Below are 25953 nucleotides of genomic sequence, written 5' to 3'. Positions count from 1 at the left end.
GGGACATTTCCCCAGGAGGCACCTTCCTAGATTATTGGGCAATACTTCTAAATGTATTTCCATGGGCATTATTAATTCCAGAAGTGACCCTGGTACAAATTCTGGAATTTTCCAGATCTGCAGGAGTCTGATTTCTAAAACAAGAGTACAGTGACTTAGTTTAATGCTCTACGCTAAGGAAGAAATACCATTTGGGCCTCAGACCTGTCACTAATTCACATAGCAGTCCTGCATGGATATTGTTGTCAGGTTACTTATCAATCTCGTTCAAGTTTCAGGGACACCGGGGTAATCCTTGCAATCTTTTTCTTGGACAACACAATCCAGCATAGCGCTAGGAGCAATAGGATTACATTTAAAATATTTATTTTAAAAATCGAATAGTATAAAATGGAAATACCATGAGAGGAATGTGCAATTGTTTGAATATAAACAAATAAATCAGCTTGGACATTAGAGGGGATAGCTGTTTAGAAGGAATCTAAGATGGAGTTACACAAAAAGTGATATTTAGGAAGATCTGATTTAGTCAAACCAAATCTTGATTGTAACAATTCAAAAGAGATAAAAGTATCATCAGTATATACTTTTACTTTACTTTTATTTCATTTGTATAACGCATAAATCACCCGAAGGTCTCAGAGCGCTTATATACATCTTTGAGGTAAAAAATACCAGCTTTAATCCATGAAGACCAGTAAGTAACCTTCTTATTTAATTTAATAACAGAACTATACCACAATGAAAGATCTTCAGTAGTATTCATGGGAGAAAGAAAAATTAAATCAAGATCATTAAATATCATTTTTGTAGATTAATAATAACCGATTTGTTTAGAAATTTATTATTGTTGGACATGGTTAACAAAGTAGGCAAAGGAAATGGATTTACAATAGCTTTCTCAATAAATAGCCACTTAGGGGGATTATTCAACAAAGAGGAATGAAGCCATAATGAACTTTGCTTTAAAATAAAGGCAGAATGGTAAAGAAAAAAGTCAGGGATACCAAATCCCGCATTACGTTTAGGTACTTTTAACATTTTATAACTGATTCGAGGAGCTTTATTACTCCATAAAAACTTTGATAACAGTTTATCCACATCTTTATAAAACTTTAATTGAAACTGAGTAGGGATCATGGCCAAAGTATAAAATATTTTGGGGGCAATATTCATTTTGATAGAATCTAATCTACCCCACCACGAAAGATGTAATGACGATCATTTAGAGGTTTTATTTTTAATAAAATTTACGATAAAATCACAATTTAAGGTTATTGTTGATTTGATGGAGGAAGAAAATAAACTACCCAGATATTTTAACTTAGTCTTTTGCCAAATAATTTCATGCATATGGAGCATATCAGGAGTACAATAAACATTTAAAGGGACAAATTCAGTTTTATTGGTATTTAGAGTGTATCCGGAGACTTCAGAGTATTTCAATATAATATCCATTAACCGGGGAAAAGAATATATAGGGTCACTAATAAATAATAATACATCATCCGCATAAGCAAGAGTTTTAACAGTGACACCATTAATAGTAATTCCCTGAAAATTGTCACAATTTCTTATATAAAAAAATTATCAGATACGCTTGGTAGTAATATTGATACGATTGCCAACTTTTGGAATTAAGAACTTTCTATTTCATTATCTGCTGACGTATGGCAAGCTATTTGGATTAGTAGTATATCTGGCTGGATACCTGTGTCAATATATCAAACCAATTCTTATATTTTATTTAATCGTTTATGGACTCCTTCACGATTATTTCAAGCTAAACTTATTCCCTCTGCTGATTGTTGGCATTGTAAATTACATCCAGGTACCCTACAACATATGCTTTTTGATTGTCCTTTAGTTTTTAAATTTTGGTCTGAAGTTTGGGATATCATAAAAAAGATTTTGAATATTCATGTTACTATTTCATTTCCTATAATTCTATGTAAATCTGCATTACTTTTTCCAAAGTTGAATGAGTTAGAGAGTAAACTCTTTAATTTTCTTGTTTCTGCTGCATTAAAATCTATTACTTTTTGTTGGAAAGATATTTCTAAATTATCTGTTCATGCTTGGTGGTCATGGGTTATCGTTACTAGAAAAGGGGCTCAATTATCCATGAATGGGATTAATCATAACTCTATCTCTTATCAATAATTCTGAATACCTGTTGATATTTATTTATCTTCTTAATGTTGTATATATCTCTATATTGGCTTTAGGTTTTTGTCATTTTAAAAGAATGCTTTTTATACTGTAGGATATAGTAGCTCATTTGTGTTTTTCTACGATGCTTATTTGCTTGTTTCCCTTTTTTCCTTCCCCTTTTATGTTAATTTACATTTATGAATTTTCTCTTTTTTACCTACTGTAATTTCTTCCTATGAAGTAGGTCATATAATGTTACTGAGGTATTTTCGATTATTTGTACTATTTTTTGTAATGTCTTTGTATTGTGCTTATTATCAACACAATTCAATAAAATTATTCTGAACTTAAAAAAAAATAAAAAAAAATTGAATAGTAAAAGTTTGCATAGTAACCACACAACATGAAAATATAAAAGCAATCATGCACGTTATAAGCAGTGAGACTAAAATTAAAATTTCCTAAATTCTAGCTGTTTTATAGTGCTACACTAGGGTTTTAATCATCGGTTTTAATAGCGGATACGCCTCAAGTTTTTTTAAGGATGACCTCACATCATACCTTTAGACCGCTAATACAGCTGTCCTTTATTGGAGTTGGAATGGGGGAGGAAATGTGAACAAGGCAAAAGAAGCATCCTCTACTAGGCTTCTTGATGAAGCACTCTGACTGAGGGTGGGTGATCCGGCAATCGGGTATGACTTCTTATGATTGTAGTGCGAAGACCTCTCCTAATCAGTGGTTAAATCCTGAGCTTTATATAGGGCTTGACCCCTGATGTTATCTTGCGTTCTTAAAATAACATGAGGCCAAAGGCATGTAATTCAATCTAGACTAAGGCTATCAGGACATAAAAGGCATCTGCTCCATCCACATGTTGATTTTTAAGAGGCCATTACTGACACCTTGTAATCTATACAGCAAGGGGCCATAGTAGAATTGTGGTACCTTTTTATTGAAGATTCTAAACAAGAAGTGAGCCGCCGTGAGCTTGACCATCACACATTTGGCCTAAGATATGCAGACTAGAAATGTAAAAACAGGCCAGCTTAACCCAGCGAAAATGGAGTCTGTCATGGTGTTCACAACACCCGCACATTCCAGTGCAGGTCTCTGTTGTGGAACATCATGAGTGTGAGGAAATGGCGTTTATTATATGGTGTGGTTGTGCAACCTCACAGTGTAAAACACTTACCAAACCTTTTAGGTCCAGTGGATTTCATCTGTAAACCCTCAGCTCAACCCTGGGCAACTGTGGCACTGAGCAGCAAGGCTTACATGAGGAACAAGTGTAAACCATTTAAACAGCACCAAAATAATTGCAGAAGAACTCAACATGGCACTCAAGAAATCCAACACCAATTTATAAAAAGAGACCGTATTTATAAGAATTGAGACATTGGAATGAAAAAGTACCACCAGAGGTTTCTGTAGATATGGATTTTACAAGCAATAATAAATACAAGCAATTTCCCTCCTCCGCAAACAAGCCTTGGCCAAGCCAAGGAATTGATCACTTGAATTTTTTTTCAAATAAACTTAGATAAGCGTCCATTCTGTTGGTTAGAAATAGTTGTGACTACCAACTCCAACAGAGAGCAAGACACGGGGACCAGCAGGGTCCACAAATACGGTTATCCTCTCAGAGTTAGCAGTTTTTTAGCAGTTCCATACACTCTACCTGCAATGCAATAGATTCCTATGGAGTGGTTCTGATGCAAGGGAAGAAGGGTGCTGAAGATGCTATAAGGATGCTGTGGATGCAATGTGATTGACAGGGTTCTCCCTGCAGGGTTTACTTGGTCCACAAAGAAGATGAGGGGGTCCTGGCTGCAGGGTTGACATCCCACAAAGTCCTAACACACAGCGATAGGCCTGTCACCCAAGACACTCCTAGGAAAATACTAATATGGCATGGATAATGGTGATACAAATAAACTTTATGTTTTATCACCACCCCTCAGTTTTTCTGGTGATTCAAATCCAGCCAAGTGTCAAACATTAATGCGGTACAAACACGGTAAACTATCAATCTGTTGTGATACCACCACCCACCAGACGCTACTTGTGGAAAAAGTGTGGAGAAGAGAGTGAGCCCCTCACGGAAGAACCGCCAATCGGGTTATCTGACTCACAATTGCCAGTATACCCAATTATCATCATTGGTGACTCACTCTCATAACAGTGGGAAATGGGAACAGAAAAAAACTAACAACATGTAACAGTGTTTTTTCGATATCAGCCCCACAATCTGCTGATAGTTCCTATCAAAACAAGTCAACGTATTGCCCTTGCTGTACTTTTGTGCACATATAACACAAACCACAAAACCAAGAAACCCCCAGTGAGAAAGAAACGTGAATCTCACACAGTTAAAACAGAAGAGTTCACTGGCCACTCATCATTTATTCTGGGCTGTGAATCCTTCTAACATAAAAATTACTTACACCATATATACTCTTAGGTGGGTCATAGTCGCCAACATGTTTCGTTGCTTGTACTTTCTGCAACTTCTTCAGGGCAAATGGGGGTTGCCCACTGTTATTGCCACTGTATTTCAAAACACACCTGTGATGGAAAACACGACAGATTTACAAAATACAATGAGCCATAGGTTAAAAACTTCCCATCTTCACTGATGAATTTGAGTTTTAAACATAATCCAAGACTGTGGTACTTAAAACAGATGTCAATGCACATAATCACCTGGGGTTAGCGTTTCTCACGCATACCTGCTACCCCTAAAATCAGTATGCCCGTGTCCTCAAGAGATCACGTGTTGGTTACGAAAACCCGCTATCGTCGGGTGTCCTGCACACAGAAACAAGGAGAAGAGCCGATTTTAATCAAAATGACGCTCCACCGTCAACTATCACACAACCCCCCGCACATTAAGTAAGGCAGTACTTGTAGTTAGATTTTGGGGCAACAAATGTTTGCACGAAGAAAAATTATTATTATTATTTACATTGTGCCCTTCTCAATGAAGAACCACCGGTCACCGCCCCTATCAAAGCCCGGGACCCCCATCCTTCATTACTCGTTTCCAGTCGCCTCGCCAGATCAATGGCAAGGAGCTTACCCACGCTGGATCACCGGTACTGCCGAGTATCAGCCGCGCACCGTCCCGACTCCAACCTGCCGGATATCAAAGGACGCGTGATGACGTGCGGGTCCTCGCGAGTCATATGACACAGTTACTGCCCGTGTGCCGGCCATCTTGTAGTGTGTTCCGCAAACTCACGTAATGGGCAAAGAACACTTCTCAATAAAACAAAACATTGCTGAACATCATTAGGGGGCTGGGATGGAGGAGATAATCTACCATATATTCATAGGGAACTGCTCCTCGGGGGGCAGACAAGACCATTTACAGAAACTGAAACACTATTATCGTTAGTTCCACAAACTCACATAATGAGCACAGAACACTTCTGAGCAAAGCCAAACATTGCTGAACAACATTGGAGGGCTAGGAGGAAGGAACTAATCTGCCATATAATCATGGGGAACTGCTCCTGGAAGGGCAAACCAGACTATTTACAGCGAATGAAACACAATTATTTTATGTTATGGAAATAAAAATAATGAAAATTAAAATAATGAAATCAAGAACGTCTACTCCCCAAGTGTGAACATTTATGTCAAAGAGATCGAATAATCACAGAGGTCACAAATGGGTGATATAAGCTGTACTCTATGTCTAGTACACTCAGGCAATGGTGTCCCCAGGCTGCAAAATCCACTGATTAGAGATATACATAGTCCTTATGGATCATCGTTTGGTAATTTTGTTCCATTCAATGAGGTCGTTCAACCCCTCACGGTCGACTTGTTCCTGATAGATCCAGCGAGCTTCCTTTCTCGCCAAAATGCTGTCTACATTATGACTCTCGCACATCACCCTTTAGAGTACAACCCACTCCAGATCTTTTGGATCATGTCCCATATCATTGAAGTGTTGCACTAATCTCGTTGTCAATTTTTTTGCCCTGATGGTGCTAAGGTGTTCTTGAATGCGGACTTTCACCTTTCTAGATGTAAGTCCAATGTAGTGCAGTCCACATTTGCATGTCAGTCTGTAGATTACATTTACAGTATTGCAATTACTGAACTTGGTGAGATGCCAAATTCTGCCATTTCTCAGGGTCACCGCCTTCGTGGTCCTTGTTAAATTGCAAACTGAACAGCCCGCGCAAGGATGATGGCCAGGGGGTAGCCTTTCTGTATAAACAGGGAGCGAGGTCCGGGTGTGGACAAATTTGTCCTTTAGATTTGTAGCTCTTTTAAAGGCAAACCGTGGGGGTGGCATCTTGCCCATGTTGGTATCAAGGATTGACCAGTGCTTTCTCACGATCTGCCTTAATTTGGTGGATAAGGGATCAAAAGTTGTTATCACCGGTATGCACTCCTGTTTAGTTTTTACATGACGTTCCAGGAGTGCTTCCCGGGGCGTGTTCAATGCACGTTTGCGTGCTTGCCTAACCACCTTCTTAGGGTAAGCCCTTGCAGTCAATTTCACAGCCAATTCTTCTGATTGTTCCACAAATAACTCTGTAGTGGAGCAATTACGCCTGTAGCGCAAAAATTGTCCCACCGGAAGGTTATCTCGTAAGGCTCTTGGGTGGAAAGAGTTGTAGTGGAGCAATGAGTTCTTATCGGTTTTCTTGTGATGTACGGTCGTCACCAATTTATGGTCAACCGCTACAATGTCAACATCCAAGTAAACTGCTGTGGTTCTATTAATAGACCAAGTGAATTTGAGGCAGTCGTCTATCTGGTTAAGCCATGAGAGGAATTCCAGGAGATGGTCCTCTGTACCTGTCCAGATACAGAGGACGTCATCAATATACCTCCTCCATAGGGAGATATGTTCCCTGAAGGGGTTGTTGTTCCGATGGAGGACCACATTCACCTCAAACTGGCCCACATAAATGCAGGCCAGGCTTGGGGCAAAAGTGGCCCCCATAGATGTCCCAGACACCTGAAGGTATAGTTGATTCTTATACTCGAAGAAATGTTTTGTCAATGCAAGCTCAATGCACTGCATGACAAACGTGATGGGCGTGTCATAGAACCACTCCAGTTCCCCCAGGGCCCGTGCTGCTGCCACCAGCGTGGCGTCCTGGGGGATACTGGTGTAGAGTGACTCAATATCGATGGTAACTAGCAGCTGTGACTCAGGGTCAAAATGAACTCCCTCAAGGATATTCAGAATGTCAGTCGTGTCCTGAACATAGGACTCCTGGGTAACCACTGCTTCGCGCAGAAAAAAGTCCGCAAACTGCGACAGGGGCTCCAGAACTGACTGGATGCCCGACACTATAGGGCGTCCCGGGGGTGGCCTCTGGGGTTTGTGGATCTTCGGCAAGATGTAGAACGCCGGAATGCGAGACTTTTTGTTGACAATAAAGTCTGCCTCTTTGGGTGTTATCCACTTCTTCCCTAAGGCATCTGCCACCATGCTGGTAATCAATTCCAGTAGATCAGGTGTAGGATCTCTGGCGAGGGGGTGATAATTGGCGCGTACACTCAGTAACCTTAGTACTTCTGCCTCATAGTCGCATGTATTTAGCACAACGACCGCACCCCCCTTGTCAGCCTGTTTGATGGTTAACAGTGTATTGTCTTGAAGGGATTTCACCGCTTGCCAGTCTGATTTGTTCATATTACAACCCTGATGTACTTGGGGGACTTGCTCCAAGGTGGCCACATCGTGAAGCACTTTCTGTTCAAAAACTGCCACCTCAGGACCCAATGAACCACTGGGTGGACAGAAATTGGAAGGGCGACGGAGATCCGTACTGAACAGCGATTGGTTCACCTTATCTTTGTCAGTGAAGAACTTGTGCAATTTGATTTTCCTCATCATTTCGTGTAGTTCTAGTCTACAGGTAAAGGCGTCATGACGGGGAGTTGGCACAAACCCCAACCCCTTATTTAAAACCCTCACTTCTGCCGACGTCAACACATGATCAGACAGGTTCACCACGATGTCATTGGATACTATTTGTATTTCATCGGAACTCATGGCTGGGTTGTTCTGCCCCTCTGGCGGGTTACCCGAGGGGAGTATTGTTGCCAGTTGGGCTGGAATTGTCCTCTGGGTGGTGGTATCACGACAGATTGATAGTTTACCGTGTTTGTACCGCATTAATGTTTGACACTTGGCTGGATTTGAATCACCAGAAAAACTGAGGGGTGGTGATAAAACATAAAGTTTATTTGTATCACCATTATCCATGCCATATTAGTATTTTCCTAAGAGTGTCTTGGGTGACAGGCCTATCGCTGTGTGTTATGGTTTGAGTGGGGGGCGGCCTGTGCCCTTTTTTTCCCCCTTAGACTCCTCTTATTTGGACATCTCACAAAGTCCTCTCTGCTCTGTCCGAAATCCATTCGGCCGTAGTTACGATCATCGGCTAATCCTTCCTGGGACGATAACTTACCTTCTGAGGGTCCCAGCAACTCTCCAACAACACTCCTGGTCTCAGCAAATTCTGATGCAACTCTGTATGTCTGGTTTTGGTCCTCTGTGCTGGGGCACACTCTAACTTACAGGCCCTGGGTACCACAGGTATCATATACTAGAAGACTTGCAAGCAAGTTAGACTATGCAAATTGGGCACACGCCAATTAAACGTACACCATTTTAAGGGTCAGAGCACACACAAACGTTGTTGCTAGTAAGTTTTACCCTATTTTGTTTGACCCATAGCCTAACAATCAAGTCAAGTAACACAAAGTTCATGATAATCAACCCTCCTAAACAATTCAGGGGGACACTACGATTGAGTAAACCAAGTCTTAAGAGTCACTGAGTTTGGCTACCTAAGATTACGACTGTTCAGCTGAAACTCATGGTTTTACCAAATTTAGAAAAGTGTGGTACTGCTAAAGCATGGGGCGGCTGTTATCAGCAGATTTGCTAACATAACATTTTGCCCTGTTACCACAGCTCTAGAAATCTGTAGGACCCAAGCGGTTGCTGGTGCTGTTTATGGTTGAGAATTGTACGGCAATAGTAATGCTAACTTTATGGAGGTGGCTGAAAACAGTTTTTAAAGAGGTATTGTAAAACTCCCACAAAGCACCCCATTATGGCCCATAAGATTGGTCATTGACATGAAACCTGTAGAGGGTATAATTAAGCTAAATTCCAATCCTCTACTGTTTTTTTATTTGGCCAGTGGAGGAGTCGGAACCCTACAGGTTATGTCTCAGATATTTCATCATGCCCTGGGGCATGAAGATTACTTTGTGCAAGTTAAAACAGGGCATCTTTGACCAAGTTGGGTCTGAGCGATTTGTGGTCCAACAAAGGAGCCATTACTACCACGTCCCGCAAGTCTGTCAGGAACTGCTTTTGGGATTAGGAGTGGGTAAAACTTCAGCAATCCACAAGTTTGAGAACCTTGACAGCCAGATTGTTAAAAGTAAAACCTGGCCCTAGATTTGAAACATTCTTGGACTGTGTAAACCCTCCATTTACTCGATCATTATATATCAAGTTAAGACTAGGGACATTGTCCTTAGCATACTTACTAGTAGCTGGAGGGCTTTTTATCTCAATCAACTGTACTTTGCTGCTGATGAAATGGAGGTACACATCCTATTTTTTTGCCCGTCATATGAAAAACAGAGGGCTTAATAAATTGTTACCCTCTGTAGGCACATAGGGGTTTGACAATATAGGGTAGCCCTGAGAGTTTGTAAATACAATACTGGGGCCCACGTAGTATTCTCGTTTCAAAATTCCTCGATTCAGTTTGGCATAGGAGAAAAGGGTTAATTGGCCATAGATTCAAGTAAACTGTGGGCTAGTAAATGTAACTTTTGCAGAAAGTCTCTTGTGTAACTTTCTGGCATTTGTAATTTTGTATGAATTGTGCTAACACACTTTTGTCTGTTTAAAATTCTTTTTAAGACTTATCATGTAGTGTGACTATCTTACTTGTTTATTCGATCTCTTTTTACTCCATTGAAAGATTTTTATGAGATGTTATTTATCTATCTTGCATGTATTTGTCAATGCATTTTATCTAAAATGTTAAACTTTGATTGATTGAGTAATATTTTAATACAAAAGCGACAATTGATGGACCGAATGCAGAACAATCTAATACATTCACCGCAGTACAGAGATCTGGGCAGAAATCCATCGTTTTTTTGCTCACCATGCCATTCCAGTTTGAACCCAGCCATATGCAAATCAGTCTTGACCCTGCGCCCAATGGGAACAGTCCAGACCTAACTGCCAGGCCAGGTCCTCCCTGGACTTGAAACAAGCATCCTAGGACAGGTTTCGGGGTTTTCACCCCTCATCAGCCAGGATTGCTTGACTCCAGAGGCATGGAGAGCACGGAACCCACGTCTGGGCATTTCAGGCTAGACTGTTCCTATAAGGAACAGGGTCAAGACTGATTTGCATATGGCTAGGTCCAAACTGGGGTGGTGTGGTCAGCAAATGAATGGTGGATTAAACCCCGATCCTTGTGACTGGGGGTGAGTGTTTGAATTGTTCGGCATTCCGTCTATCAATTGTTTCTTTTTAGTATTTTAATAAACATTCATGACCTATGACTTTGTGGCTGGTTAAAGATTAATATTTCACTGTGCCATTTTTTGTGATTGGTTGTTTGACAGTAATTGATCTGAGATTCTTCTATCTCTATAATGCTCTATTACTTTATTGCACATCTTCCCAGCTTTGGTTTCCTGTATGAATTATATATGTCATGCCTGTCTGTGGTTGATGTATTTTAGAACTGACGCTATTTTTATTTTGCGCAATGAAACTTTCAGCGTGCTTTGTGATGGGCTACTCCTTGATGGGCTACTCCACTTTATGTGGAAACTTCCATGTTGGCATTTAAGCTCGTAAAAGGCAATTTACCCAGTTTGTTGAGCATTAGTAGGGAACAAGTAGCAGTTGTTCGTAGTAAAAAAACATTGACAGTTTTCCATAACTGATCATTCATTTTCCTAACAATCCATCTAAAGTCCTGAGAATGTCTTCATCTATCAAAAGGTCGTCTAAGAGCTTTTATCCCTAGAATCTTTCTGCTCTTCTGATGGCACTTTGACACCCTCAGTGGTCCTAAAGTATTGAACTTTCAAGACTTCTATATCCAGCCATGTAGTGGTGGGCATCACTAAACTTGACTCCATGTTCTGGCTTCATCTCCATCTGTGAATTACTCCTTATGCAGCTGTGTGACAAGGGCAGCATTCATGTGCTTACAGAGGCAAATCGTGCTAGAAGTGCTCCACCTGGAGTAATCCCCATTCCTTCAGGTGCTAGATATTCTGAGTTGCTACTCACTTCTGTCAAGCAAATCTTAATAGTATTGTTAGATTAATCCATTCTAATCTTGTCATCCCGCATGTACAAATTCACTTGTGGCTGAGACTAATATTCAGTTTTGAGGTACTGCCCTCCCTACTATAATCTTGTTTTCAGTGTCTCTCTTTTCAGTTTTTATAGATGCCTATGTGTCGTTCCTTAACACGCTGGGCATCCCATTCACAGCACATATTGGATGAGGACTAAATATTTGAAATATCGCACAGAGCATAGGTTCTTCTGCTTTGCTTTGGATGGTCCAGCCCCACATGTTTGAGGTTTTGCAGGTACCTCAACAGTATGGGCATTGTCTTGAATTTACATGTGCTGTCAGTTACATTTCTGTTTTATGTGGGTGTCGGGTACAGGATCTGTGGCACATTAAATGTCCCGTATCAAAAAAACAAAAAAAACATGTTGGTTAGTTTATGTTAAACTTCCACTTTACAGCCTTGAACTGTGTGACACCCAACATCTCATTGTCAACGTAAGTAGTATTCGTCTGTAAATGTTGCTTGCTGTGATGTAAAGGATTTTCTTTATGCTGTCAATGGGAACAGAAATCCCTTTGCATTGCTTGTAAGCATACATAGAATACATTATCATTCTAGATATGCACACAGTCTTAGCCAAGAATAGTATGTATGCAGAACTTTTACTTTAGGGTTATTTTCTTTCAGGTCAGCTTTTGCCCACGGTGTTCAAATCTCATGCTTGGGGGATCCTTCACACTCTACTAGAGATGTTTAGTTACCGTATGCACCACATTCAGCCTCATTACAGGGTCCAGCTGTTGAGTCACCTTCATTCTCTTGCTGCTTTTCCACAAACAAATCAAAACCAGCTCCACTTGTGGTGAGTAGAAAAGGAAAATAATTACGACATGAATTTATAGCATTTATATTACCAACTGAGAGCAAATACAGGTATGCTGCGCTAAGCTGATTGCTGTGTTTGAATTGTTTAAATCTAAATATTGCTTATTTTGTGTCCTTGAATGCTAGTGTATGTATTGTTGTAAACTGGGGGTTTTCACTCCTTTGTTCTGGGCCCATATCAATACAGAGCACACAGTTCCTTTCCCCTATCTTTGCATTGCTAAATTCCATTATAATTGGGTACCTTTCTCCCTCAGACATTTTTCTAACATCTGCAGTATTGTGAGTGGTCCACAGTCTCTTGTGACATACACTGAGTTAGATGTTGAAGACTGAATTTTACTGTGCATGTATTAGTTGACATATCGCATTTTTTAGGACAGAGCCTACCAGGCAACTGTGCTGTCTGGTTTGCTAAAGGCATCTTGGGGAAAATCGTAAAACATCCCTGGGAATGCATTTTGCACATCTCTTACCATTGGCTTTGTGGTTTGTTGCTCACATTTGCTTGCTTTCGATTTGCTGACTTTATTTGTTTTAGGCTGTCCAGCTTAAGTTTGCCCTTCTAGTGGAGCAGAACCTATTTACTGTATCTTCCACCAGTGTTCGATTTCAGTAAACAGGCCTTTAAATCTTGTTCTTAGCTTGTCACATATCTGGTCTTTCAAAGACAGAGGTCAAATGTCAGGCTCTGTCTTCCAAGGGAGCTTGGTGTTTACCTTTCTTTCTCTGACTTAAAAGTGAGAGGATTCATGTGACAATCATGCTGGCTCCTCGGGGTGTGCTGGAGGAAGGCTGTAGGATGTTACTATTCTCTAGCACACAACAGAATGTAAATTTCAATAAATGATCTTTAAAGATATTTAAGAATATATTGGAATTCGGACAGCACAAATGAAGCACTTTCTTGGGAAATTCTGAAGGGTGGTGGGTGGAGGGTTATGTTACTGCCCATTTGCAAAGCACACATCCACCAGATGGTCTCTGCGCTAGGTAACCTGTCAAGTTCAACCTCCCTTAGTAATAAGCCTGTCTAAAAAGCAGTGTTTTCAGGAGTTTCCTAAATGTGGCAAGGTCCATTGAGGCCCTGAGGTCCAAAGGCAGGCTATTCCATACACAAGGGGCGATAACGGCAAACCTACGCCCGCTGATCCTTTGTTTTTTCCAGAGTAGAATTGGCAAGAGGTTCGAGTTGCTAGATCTTAAAGCTCTGGTTGGGCAGTATTCAATAATGCTACACATTTCACGAAGGCAGGGTAGCTCAGGTAAAGGGACTTAAAAACCACGCAACATGCTTTAAGCATTGATCTCTGTACAACTGGCAGCCAGTGAAGGTCCACCATTACCTGGAAGGTGTGCCAAGTTTGGGCAGGGTGTAAATCAGCATTGCAGCCTGATTTTGAACAAGCTGGAGCCTGCACTAAAGGATTTTAGGGAGATCCAGGTAAATTGTGTTAGCATAGTCTAATCTAGACAAGAATAGAGCTGTGATTACTTGGATCAAATCCTCCTTAATAAGGATTTTTAAAATCTTTTTTATGCTACGTAGCTGGCAGAAGAAGGTAGAAGTCACAGCTCCTACGGTAGAATAAAAAGCCTTTTTAGGGGCTCACTGATGCACCGGTCCTTAAACTAACAAAGAAGAGATTGGCACGGAAGCTGTAATAGCAAGAGAATAAATGTATTAACCTCACATGAGGGAGACTGCGTCAATACGGTACCCTCAGGCCACTGTATGAGGCAGTCTAAGGTGTAGAGAAACCAAGAGCCTTTTATGGCTAGTTGATACCTGAGTTAGCATGGAGACTCAACAACAGGCAGTACAAGTATACACACAAATACATATAAGGATACATAAGAATGGCTTTGTCAACCGAGTGAGAGGAGTTACTATATTGCTGACATTAGTTAAAATAGCCTGACAGTTACTCTAAGATCAGGTGCATTCTGGCCGCTACAGGCCTTTCTGAGCATGTGAAGTGCTCTGACTCAATGCTGAAGGAGTTAACTGTAACTGATGACTCAAGCAGAATACAAGGGCAGGTAGCAGTGAAGAGGAGAAGTACATGGCAAGTACATGGCTAACTAAAATGGCTGCCAAAAACAAAATGGCTTGAGATGATGCTAACAGCGATTTCAGCTAGTTTCCACTACCTGATGCTTAAAAGAAAGTTCTGCATCTATTATGACTCCCAGGCTTTTTACAGCTTTTTCAGTTGAGGAGGGAGAACCCATCTCGCTAGGCCAGAACGAGGGGCACCAATAGTTCACCTTACTTTTTGTGACCATTATCTCCGTTTTATTGGGGTTCAGCTTCAAATGATTGCTGTTCATTCAGTCTCGGATGAACCTTATAGTATCCTGAAACAAATAGCGAGATGAAGGGCAATCACGAAGCATAAATAATAGTTGTATGTCATCTGCTTAATTAAAAATGTTAATAACTTTGTGTTTGAGGACATTGATTAGGGGACAAATATAGATGTTTAAAAGGTGGGGAGACAGCGAAGAACCTTGAGGAACCCCGCAATTCAGTTGCACCTCTGAAGATGAGTAAGGAGGTAGCCTAACTGATTGCGATCTGTCCCTCAAAAAGGAAAGAAGCCAGTTCAATACTGAATCTTGAAGCCCCTGGCCCTGATCCGGTCAGCCAAAATACTATGGTCGACCTTATCAAAGGCCGCAGACAAGTCCAATAGCACCGGGACTTGGGTGTTGCCATTATCTACCTCTTTTCGCATGTCATCAACAACAGACATAATCACAGCTTCTGTAGAGTGTGCAGGTTGAAATCCTGCTTGTGCAGGAGCCAAGAAGCCTGACTCTTCAGTGAAGAGACCTAGATGACGCGCTATGTGGGCATCGAGTATTTTGGCAAAAAAGGATAAAAGCGAGATAGGCCTAAAGTTTTTCGTATCCGTAGGATAAGCAGCAGCTTTCTTTATAATTGGGGCAATAATCGCTTTCTTAAAGAAACGGCCAAGGGACCACACCCATTTTGACAGATTGGTTAAGAAATGACTATATAGGGTCAGGCATCCAAGATAATACTGCTTTCAGGAACTTTGGGGGGCAGATGTCAGTTGAAGAACCGGACATTACCTTTGTCAATAGGAGTGCTAGGTCCTCTTGCGTTAAGTTGGAGAAGCAGGTAAGAGTTTGACTATTCACCACATCCATGAACAGATTAATAATTGGTGAACAGGGAGGGATGCTGTTTGTAATAGCCTCAATCTTATTTCCAAGGAAGACATTCAGAGAGTCACACACATCTTAAGTGGATCGAATCGGCAAAGTAACTCGGTCAGGGTTAGAGAGATCAGAGACAATCCTGAAGATCTCTTTAGATTGATTAGTGGCATTCATGGTTATGCTTTAAGTAGGCCAGTGAGTACATACAGCACTGGAAGAAAGTAACATCCATTTAGAAGAAAGATGACAAACGAGATCCAGGGTGAATTAGCAGCTGTTCATGAACACCGACTGTGACTTCTGAGTCTGTAGCATCTGATTCACCTGGAGTACACCAAAGTACCCTAAATCCAAATCCTGTTGGTCTATGTAACTTGTGAGATAGCCGAGTAATTCAGTGCTTGTGATGGTAGGGAGTGCTGAAAAAGACATGATAGGGATATGGGGCTGCCCCCTAAGGTTTTTTACACCAGGGTGCATTGGCAGAGAGAGCCTCATCAGTGAAATGTAGCTTGTGTCCATGTGGCGTAAAGTACGTTTAATAATTAGTGAGTTACTTCTGCCATTTATAGTGATGAATAAACCAGCTGCCCACAGGCTGATTCAGTTATTGTCAATTATTAAAACATATTTGAATAAAACAAAGAACCAAACTGAATGTGTTCCTTCTTACCTTAATTTCATCATTGTAGGGCAGGACTCTTATAAAATTATTCACAGGTTACTGCCACACTGGCGTCTTGGTACTATTTCTTTCTTTATAACCGCTCAGAGAGATTAGCTGCACTTAGCAGCTCTGTGCGGTCTTTATGGCCTGACAAATGGCTTTCATGCAGCCTACATAAACTGGTTTGCTGAAAGCAAACACTTTCAAATGCAAGCAGTACAATTCAAGCCATTTGTCAGGACATAACTAAAAACACAGGGCCCTGGTCACAGATTCAATGGGGTGGCACTGACATGTTGCCTCGGACTGTTCTCTGTTCTAGAGTAATGTAATCTAGCTTTGAGAAAGGAAATCCCAGGAGACCCCACTCTGCCATTGATGCACTATGTTCTTGTGAACACTGCACTGCAGGAAGTTAGCAGGTATGACAAGATCAGGTCAGAAGTGGATAATTACTTGGAAGCAAATATGGAACATCTACAGCATATTATTTTTATAGCGCAGGAATTAACAGCCGTCTCAATTTTTCTTGGAAATGCACCATATGACCACTCTTTTTTTCATCTTCATCATCATCAATAAATCTTTATTCAGCTGCAAATCAACCATAAAAAAATTACATAATAAAAACATTTCATACAATTAAAACAATCAAGTTTATGTTAAAATATTGTTTTAAGCAATACAAAATCATTTACCAACAATGTTCCGAAGCCGTACCGCTGTGGAAATGTATTTATAAATCATTAAACAAATAAATTCATCTTTCAAGAGGAGCAAATATTGTAACGCAGCCCTGCACTTTCTTATATTTAAAAATCTTAACAGTGGTTTTAAAAAAGTGTGTCTAGGAGTAGTATAGAGTCCACAGAAAAACATAAAATGTAAAGTGCTCTGTGCTGATTCAGAGTCTCAAGAACACAAATCCAGTTTTGCGTCACAATGTGCATCACGCAGATAGGAAACCAATAAATGGGCAATACCCATCCTGAATTCTATGAGATAAAACATCTTAGGGTGATTAAAATAGAAAGGGAGATAGGGTTCAGTACCTGAAGAACAAACCAGCAAGGAGTGTTCAACAACTCTTTTCTTGCTATATTCTAAACGATCTCTGACTTCATAACTATATGTCATAAACATTCTTTTCAGTTTAACTCTTTGAATTTTGACTATATTACCGGGGGTGTCAATACAGTCTGGGAGCCCCAGCTTCCCCAGTAATTCGTGTATATACATAATCCAGGGAATTTTCTTGACACAAACCAGTTTCATACTGTCAGTGATTATAGCACGATTTAGGACAGTCTCTTATTTCACCCATATACTACGCCATAACAGAAGTGGTGATAACTGGCGACAAAAAGATAGTGGGGTTACACCTAATTCATTATGACAAATAGTAACTGTAGTACTTTTAGGCACTGTTAACAACCTTTTAAGAAACATATTTTCAACTCTGTAAGCCAGCAGTGTTACAAAACCCCCAGACACCAGCCCCGTACTAAGTGATGGCGCACGTGCGAGCCTTATATGTATCTGTGATGACTTGTATGGGCCGGGAGCCTAGTTTTTTGTGAACCTAAACATAGCCTCAACGTTACGATTACAATCTCCAATTCTTGCCTCCACTAAGTGGGACCATGTGTTTTTTTTTTATTGAAAAGAATACCCAAGTAGGAAAAGGTGGGTACACAAAGTAATTTTTCATTATTAATAAAACGTTTTTGTGTTCATGGGAGGTTTGCTCACCACCAAAACATGGGATTTAGCAACATTTGTTTCCAGTCCAAGGTCACTCATAAAACCATTAAAACTAGTTACAAGCCTCTGCAGCCCCACCCTTGTTCTGGACATTAAAACACAATCATCGGCACTGTTTTTTTTTCTCTTCTCATGACAGGCCTGGGACATTCTAAGCCCAAGTTAAATTTCTTAATGCAGTTCTGCCCCTCAGTAATTTGTATTCAGGAAATTTGGTTATGTTCTGATTTTAACTCTGATGATTATTTTCTTTATTCTTGTGTGTGCAAAATCCACGATAGAAGGGCACACTAGTGAAGGCATAGCCATCTTACTTAGCAGTAGCATAAACTGCAATCCAAAGATGTGTGGCAATCCTTTAAAATTGTACATTTGCCTAAAGCTAGCTTTGAGTAACATGACAGACTTTACACGTCTTTTCTCTTGGCAAATGTTTATAGCCCCCTTGGAAGGTCATGTGATACCTTAGTTGAGTCCATGTTCTCTTTTATACACAATATTAGCGTATTGAACGAATGTACATTGATAATCATCGTGGGAGATTTTAATGCAAATATTGTTCTTCTTTGATTTTTGGAAACTCAGAAGGTATGGAATATTGCATAGGCTATTTTGCCTGGTAATATTAGTTCAGGCAGGCCGGGTCTTAGACTTTTGGACTGCCTGAGATCTAATGACCTTACTGTTTTAAATGGTAGGTTCTTGGAGGATTTGCCAGCTTCTTTCACCTTTCTGAGTCAATCATTAATTAATTATATGATGGTATCTTATTAAATGTTTGTCGCTTGCTCCAACTTTGAGGTTTTAGAAATGGATTAATGTGATCATGGTATTCTTCCGGTGTTTTTAGATTTTGAGGTCAAGCTTATTAAGAGCTGGAACTCAAGAAATCACACAATTGTGTATAGTAAAACCAAATGGACGTACTTTTTAGTCAGAAAATAATATGATGAATCTGGCTTTAAAAAGTGCTGCTCTTGTTAAACCCCATGTAGCTACCTCTTGGGAGGTAAAGAGGGTAAACTGTGACATAAATTCACTCGTAAGAAAACAAATTAAGCAGTAGTTGCCATCGAGGCAAAGAGAAACTGACTGAAACGGGTAAGAACTAGATTGAATGTGTCTGAATGCAGGAGTGAGGAGGACCAGAAACGGATTAAACTGAGAATGGTTTCCTCTTCTGGTGACTCGCGTAAACACTGGTCACTGATAGCAGAATACTGTGATACTAGAATTAAGGCTGAGACCATTCCAATTTCTGACGTAGAAGGGTCCTATTATATCTCACAGTAATATACCATCAATCCCACATGTGGGACGTTGCTGGACTTGAGGGATGAACCTCCCTCTCTGGGCGATTATGGCCCGCCCTACAGTGAGGAGATCGAGGGTTTTATTAAAGGCGCCAGATTTTCTGGGACAATGAGACCAGATAATATTCCGATATCATCAAACAAGAGGTCTCTGCATGGGCCTCGCTGTTTTGCCCGGTGTTTTTCATCGCCTGGAAACGTAGCACAGTGCTACCCCTATGTAAAAAGGGCCTGAAAACCTCCCCTTGCAGTTTTAGACAGATTGCGTTGTTGAATGCAATCAGTAACTGTTGACAAAGAGCATTCTTCTTTGCCTCCAGGATTAGGAATTTGGTAATAATCTAGTTCCAGAAGAGCAAGCTGGATTTCACAGGAACTGTGGAACTTTCAACAGTATTATGGCCCTCCAAACACTGATAGCTAAGTATCCTGTGGGCAAGGGAATGGCCTTATATTCGGCTTTTATTGATTTCTCCACAGAGCTGGATAGGGTTGACAATGGGACACTGGAGGAAACTAGTGTCACTGAGGATGCCGGCGCACTTGCTTAGGTTGATAATCACCTTGCACCCTTCAACTTGGTCCCAGATTTTGATGGGAGGGAATCAGGGTCTCTTGAGTAAAGTAGAGAAACCTACTGTTTTGAAGAAAAGGTGCTTATTAGCGCCCCTCCTTTTTTCCCCTTTACATATATGATCTACTTTGTAGAGTCAGTGTAAGAGGGATCAGCCTATACTAAGGAGAAAATACTATTGGCTGTTTACTCTACAGTGACGACATTGTTATGTTGGATTTACTTTCGATAGGGCTGCACAGGCATCTCTCTGAGGTGGGGAAATTATTCCGATGACATTTTTAAAAATAAATATCCTTAAGAGTAAAGTTATGACTTTTAGGATGAGAGGGTGTAGAGTTAGGAAGAGTTTGCACTGGTCCCTGGGGATAGGCAACTTGGAAGTGATGAAACTGCACCCATACCTAGCCAGAATGTTTTCTAATAGTTGCCTAAATAAGGATCACATTGCTCAGTGTAGAAGGAAGGCTAAAACTCAAGCTACTGCCATTAGTAGACTATATAAGTGTTGTGGACAAAGGCTTATTGACGGTTTATACGATTAAGATTCCACCTGCATTGAGCTATGCCTGTGCGGTAATGGAAGAGTGGCATTAGTCTCTTTTTTTTTTTTCTAGAAAGTTAAAGGGGGAACTTGGTGCCAAATCTGCAATCTGAATTCCTTGGCTGCCCTATTGGCCCTTCGGCTGGAATTTGGGCTTCTCTCCACAAATGTGTTTGCCATGGCTGCTGTTTTAGGTTTAAAGCATTTTATTGCATTTTAATGAACAAGGGAAACAATACATACAATGAATACAGTCGCCGTAAGGATGTAGTGCAAAGTCTCTGCTCCTGGAGCGCCATCAGTATTCCAGACATTACAATCAGAACCCTTTGTAGAGCTTCAGGCTAGGTGTGAGTGCAGTGACGACAAGTTCCAGAACCAACAACCCCCCCCAACTCCCCCCTTCCTACCCCCCCTGCAAAACCCCCCTCCCCCCTGTGCTGAGCGAAAGTTTTGCACCTCCATCACCTCTGCGATGGATCCATACCTCTCATCATGTTCTCCATGCATACCAACTAGGTAAGCGGGTTAGTCAGGGATGTTAGCCGCATTAGTCTGAGATATCGGGGACAAGTGATTTCTTTGAATTCCGACAGTAGCAAGGTGTGGAAAGGTTGCCACAGGTCCTCAAACCTATCCACTTCCCCTGCCACTGTGAGGGACAGTTTCTCCATTCCCAGAACGTGCCATAACCTGTGTAACCAGCCCGTCGTGGTGGGAAGGTTGGTGGTGCGCCAAGATATGAGTATGTTCTGAATCGCCGAGCCTAAAGCGATCGCTATCTGCCTACCCCTCCTAGACCTTAGAGGATACATCAAGCCGTTAGGTAATCCCAGCAGGACATAGGCAGGGAAGCGAGGCAATTCAATGTTAAAGCACTGGTCTATCTCATCTAAGATCTCTTTCCAGTAAGGACACAGTAACGGACAGTCCCACAAAATGTGTGTAAGTGTGCCAGTCTGCCCACATTCGCGCCAGCAAGTGTTCGGGATGTTACGGTTCATTTCATGCAGCCTCTGAGGCGTGTAGTACCAGTAAGTGGATATCTTAGTGAAGGTTTCAGTGAGCCCAGTGTGATATGCTGAATGACGCGCCCGGTAGGAAATGTTGTCCCAGTCTTTGTGGCTCAGTTCCCTCCCTAGCTCCCGCTCCCAGCGATCCCGTCCGGGGTTGTGGATGTGGAAAGGGGGGGCTGTAAGAGTCGGTAAATGTCCGAGATGAGCCTGGCGTCCGAGGAGCGTGTCGCCAGCCACATCTCATATGGAGTGAGTTTCCGGTCGGCTAGGTCCCGCACTTGCGGTTGAAGCACCCAATGGCGTACCTGCAGATACCGCATACGTTCAGTCTCGGGTAGGTGGTAGTCCCGTCTGAGGTCTTGAAATGACACGGCTCCCTCCGGACCGTATATGTGAAACAAAGCGCAGCATCTGGCAGCCCGCCAGAGCGAGAATGCACCAGGTTCCATCCCGGGTTGAAAGTCGGGGTTCCCAATCAGTGGTGTAAGTGGTGACTGGAAGGTGGTGAGCTCATGCGTAACATTCACGGCATCCCATACTCGGAGCGGAACTTGTGTGACAAAGGACGCATAGAGATTGGGGGGGGCGGGGAGCTCTGCGCATGAAGGGTATCTCCTGTAGGGTCCTGCCCGCCACCGCCTGGTCCTGAAACAGCCAGTGTCTGTCAGATTCCCACTTGCTCCACCTCACTAAATACCGCAATTGCGCCGCCTGAAAGTACTTGTGTAGATCCGGCACGCCAAGTCCACCGGACTCAGGTGCCAGTGTGGACAGGGCTCTCCTGAGTCTGGGCTTGCGGCCCTGCCAGACAAAGCGTGCGACGTCGGCCTGAGCCTGTCGGATCCACCCCTTCGGTGGCTGAAGCGGTAGGGCCTGAAACAAATATAGTACCTGCGGCAAGAGAGTCATCTTCACCGCGGCAATCCGACCCAGCAATGACAACGTACCTTTGCTCCAGCGGGACAGCTCCTCCTTAATTTTCTTGCCTAAGGCTGCGTAATTGGCCGACACCATGGCAGGCAAAGAGGGTGCCAGTAGTAAGCCCAAGTACGGGACCAGATCCTTAGACCAACGCATGGGGAAGCGTCCTTGTAAATCAAGTCTCGTCGCAGTAGTTAGCGAGATGTCTAGGGCTGCCGACTTTCTCATATTCATTTTGAAACCCGCTACCGTGGCGAAGGCGTCCAGCTCGGCAATGCAAGCGGGGAGCGCCTCCCTCGGATTATCAAGCATTAAGATCACATCATCCGCATACAAACTAATGGTGTGAACGTAGCCCCCCATCCGGACGCCAGTCACTACCGGGTTCCGACGAATCCTCTGAGCAAATGGCTCCATGTAGAGAGCGAAGAGAAGCGGTGACAGTGGGCACCCTTGTCTGGTCCCCCTCTCTATCGCCAATCGGCTGGAGCTGCACCCATTCACCCGCACCAACGCGGAAGGGGATCTGTAACAGTTAAATATGAAGGTGCGGAATTTCTCACCTATACCTAGTTTGCAGAGCACTTTCTCAAGGTAAGACCAATGCACTCGGTCGAACGCTTTCTCCGCGTCAACCGAGAGCAGCATGCGTTCCCCGGGAATACGGGAGGCCTTCTCTAGGATGTGGATCACCCTCTTAGTGTTGTCCACCGTTTGCCGACCGGGGACAAACCCGGCCTGATCCGGGTCCGCTAGCCCCGGCCGATGGGGCGCCAAACGGGCCGCTAGGATCCCCGTGTAGAGCTTGAGGTCCACATTCAATAGCGAGATTGGCCGGTAGGAGTCGCATTCAGTCCAGTCCTTCCCCGGTTTGGGGATAACCGACACCGTTGCCTGGAGCAGGTCTGGAGGGATAGCTCCTGGTTCAGAAAAGGAGTTAGAGCCGCGTTAACAGCGGCGCCAGTTCCTGGCAGAACGTTTTGTAGAAAAGCGGGGTGTAGCCGTCGGGACCCGGGGCTTTCCCATGCTTGAGCCGGGATATAGCCGCAATCACCTCCTCTGGTCGAATGTCCCGCTCCAGGTGTTCTGCCTGCTCCGGGGCGAGGGTGGGGAGTTCGACCGATGCGAGGTAATCAGCCTCGGCCGATGCCGAGGGGGGTTCGCCCGCGTATAAGGCGGCGTAATAGCGACAGAACCTGTCTGCTATCTGGTGGTCCTCTGTAGCCGTCGCCCCGCCGGGAATCAACAGTTCTTTAACCCGCTGGTGTTGGTGTTTTACCCGAAGTTTGTTCGCGAGTAATCGCCCGCACCTGTCGCCGCCAGTGTAATACGCATGCTTCAGGCGGAGCGCTGCATACTCCGCCCTGTCCATGTCCAGTGCGGATAGGAGTTTCCGGGCAGCCTTGAGTTGCCTCCAGACTCTGGGGGCCCCCGTCCTCTGATGCACCTGTTCCAGTTCCCGCACCGTAGCCGTAAGTTCGTCCCTTTTTTGTTGTCGTTCTCTATTCTCCGCGGAGGAAATGGCGATAAACTCACCACGGAGCACCGCCTTCAAGGCGGCCCACTGCGTCGCTCGGGTGGTATCTCCATTATCATTATGTTTCTGATACTCAGCGATCGCGTCTCACACCTGTTTTACTACCGTCTGCCTATGTAACAGGGTATCCCGAAGGCGCCAGACCCCTCTTGAGGGAGACACCGGCGGCAGTTGGAAAGAGCCCGATACCGGGGCGTGGTCTGACAACGTAAGAACCCCTATATCGGAAGCCGTCGCCAGTTCGGCCACCGGTCCTGTAACCAGGAGATGGTCCAGTCTCGCGTACGTCTTGTGCGCGTGGGAGTAGTAGGAGTAGGCCTGGGTGGTGGGGCGTAGGCGTCTCCACAAATCATGCATATCGAGATCACCTAAGCGGGAGTTGCTCAGCTGTGAGAACTCCCCGGTATTTGGGCGTCGCTGCGCGGATCTATCTAAGGATGAGTTAAAGACCATATTCAAGTCCCCTCCAAGGATTATGTGCCTGTCCGGGGTAGTCGCAATGTCTTCAAGGGCCGAGTGCAAAAACAGGTCTTGGCGGTCGTTAGGGCTATATATTGAACCTACAGTAAATAAAAATCCCCCCAACTTGACCCTGTAAGCCAGGAGCCTCCCCCTCTGCTCTGCTACCTTGTGCAGGACCTCACCCTTAAACTTTCTAGACACCAAGAGTGCAACCCCGCCGTCTTGGTAGCCCCTGAGGAAAAGAGCTGTACCGGGAATTTCGGTGACCTCATCCTGTGGCAATCTCGGGCTAGGAGGTGAGTTTCTTGTAAAAGACAGATGTCTGCCTGGGTGTTTTCAAGTAGGGACAACATAGCTCTACGCTTAACCGGGTTGTTCAGCCCCTTCACATTAATGGTAACTATCTTAAGGGTCATGAATGATCATCGTGAGGATGGCGCTCAATGAACCTGAGTCAGCAGCGACTGCCGTGTGGTATGGTGGTGTGGGACGTAAAAAATGCAATAACCAACTAGCACGACACCCGTAACACTGTACCCGTGGTGGGAGGTCAAGGCAGGAGCAACAGCAAAACACGACAGCACAGCACAAACCCCGGATCCCCCCCCCGAACTTCCCCCAACCAGCCCAACTTCCCACCTCCCCTCACCCCAACTGGAGGCCCTCCCACCCCCCTCCCCGCCCCCCTCAAGCCCAACCGTTCAAAGAACACCATTGTCCCAGTCTGGTCCGGAACGGACCAGCCCGTGGAAAGTTATTCGAGTGGACGTCCAGCCACCACCGATGCCCTCCCGCTGCCCCCTCCCCCCCCGGAGCCCTCGCACCTGCAATGATGACAATGCCAAAAAGATCTCCCCCCGGAGCTTGCTCAGGCCGTCAAGGCCACATCACCAGATGAGGTGTCTCTGGACACCTCTCTTATCGCGCAGTCCATTTCTGCTCGGATTGTGGGCGAGTCAGGTCGCAGAGGCAAGTTTGTGGAGCGTCGCCGTCTAGTTGTCTGCCAACCCTCCCTGGTGTTGCGTCGGCGGGTAGGCGTGGGAGCATCTTCGTCCGTCGCGGTGATTCCCAACACTCGACAGGTGTCCTGAAGGGACCGTAGCTGATGCAAAGTCCCGTTCCAACGGAAAATGAGCCTGAAGGGGTGGCCCCAGGAGTATTGCGTGTCATGTTCTCTCAAAAAGTCCGTGGCAATCTTGAAGGATTTGCGTTTCTGCAATGTGACCGTTGACAAATCCTGGTAAAGGGCCACCTGATGTCCTCGGAAATTCACCGGCTGCTGCCGCCTTGCCTCGCGTAGAATTCGCTCTTTCAAAGGGAAGTCCGGTAGGAAGGCCAGGATGTCTGGTGGTGGCGCCGAGGCGCGCCGCGGGGGGCCCACTCTGTGCGCCCTATCAATTCTCACCGGGAAATCGCTGGGTTCGTCTAAAATGTCGCGGAACAGGTCTCTCAGGAAGGCGGCTACGTCGTCCCCCTCCGCGTTAGATGGAACACCGCGGACCCTGATGTTGTTGCGCCTGGACCTGTTCTCGAGATCCTCGGCATGGGCCTGGAGGTCAATCTGTTGATCTCTGAGTCGTAGGAC

At 43.8% G+C, this 25953-nt stretch overlaps 1 protein-coding gene across 3 annotated transcripts in view; it reads left to right on the top strand.

The window, feature by feature from the left end:
* Positions 1 to 25953, top strand: part of MED23 (mediator complex subunit 23) — a 684519-nt gene that overhangs the window by 350970 nt on the left and 307596 nt on the right. For all 3 annotated transcript variants that reach the window (XM_078649215.1, XM_078649213.1, XM_078649212.1), the window contains one exon: positions 12181 to 12355. In XM_078649215.1, the coding sequence (XP_078505341.1) occupies positions 12181 to 12355 (175 nt within the window). The remainder of the gene's footprint in view (positions 1 to 12180; positions 12356 to 25953) is intronic.

The sequence above is a fragment of the Lissotriton helveticus genome, chromosome 6, assembly GCF_964261635.1.
Source record: "Lissotriton helveticus chromosome 6, aLisHel1.1, whole genome shotgun sequence".
NCBI classification, from domain to species: domain Eukaryota; kingdom Metazoa; phylum Chordata; class Amphibia; order Caudata; family Salamandridae; genus Lissotriton; species Lissotriton helveticus.
The sequence above is the reverse complement of the archived record's forward strand: the minus strand, read 5'-3'. Positions and strand labels throughout refer to the sequence as shown.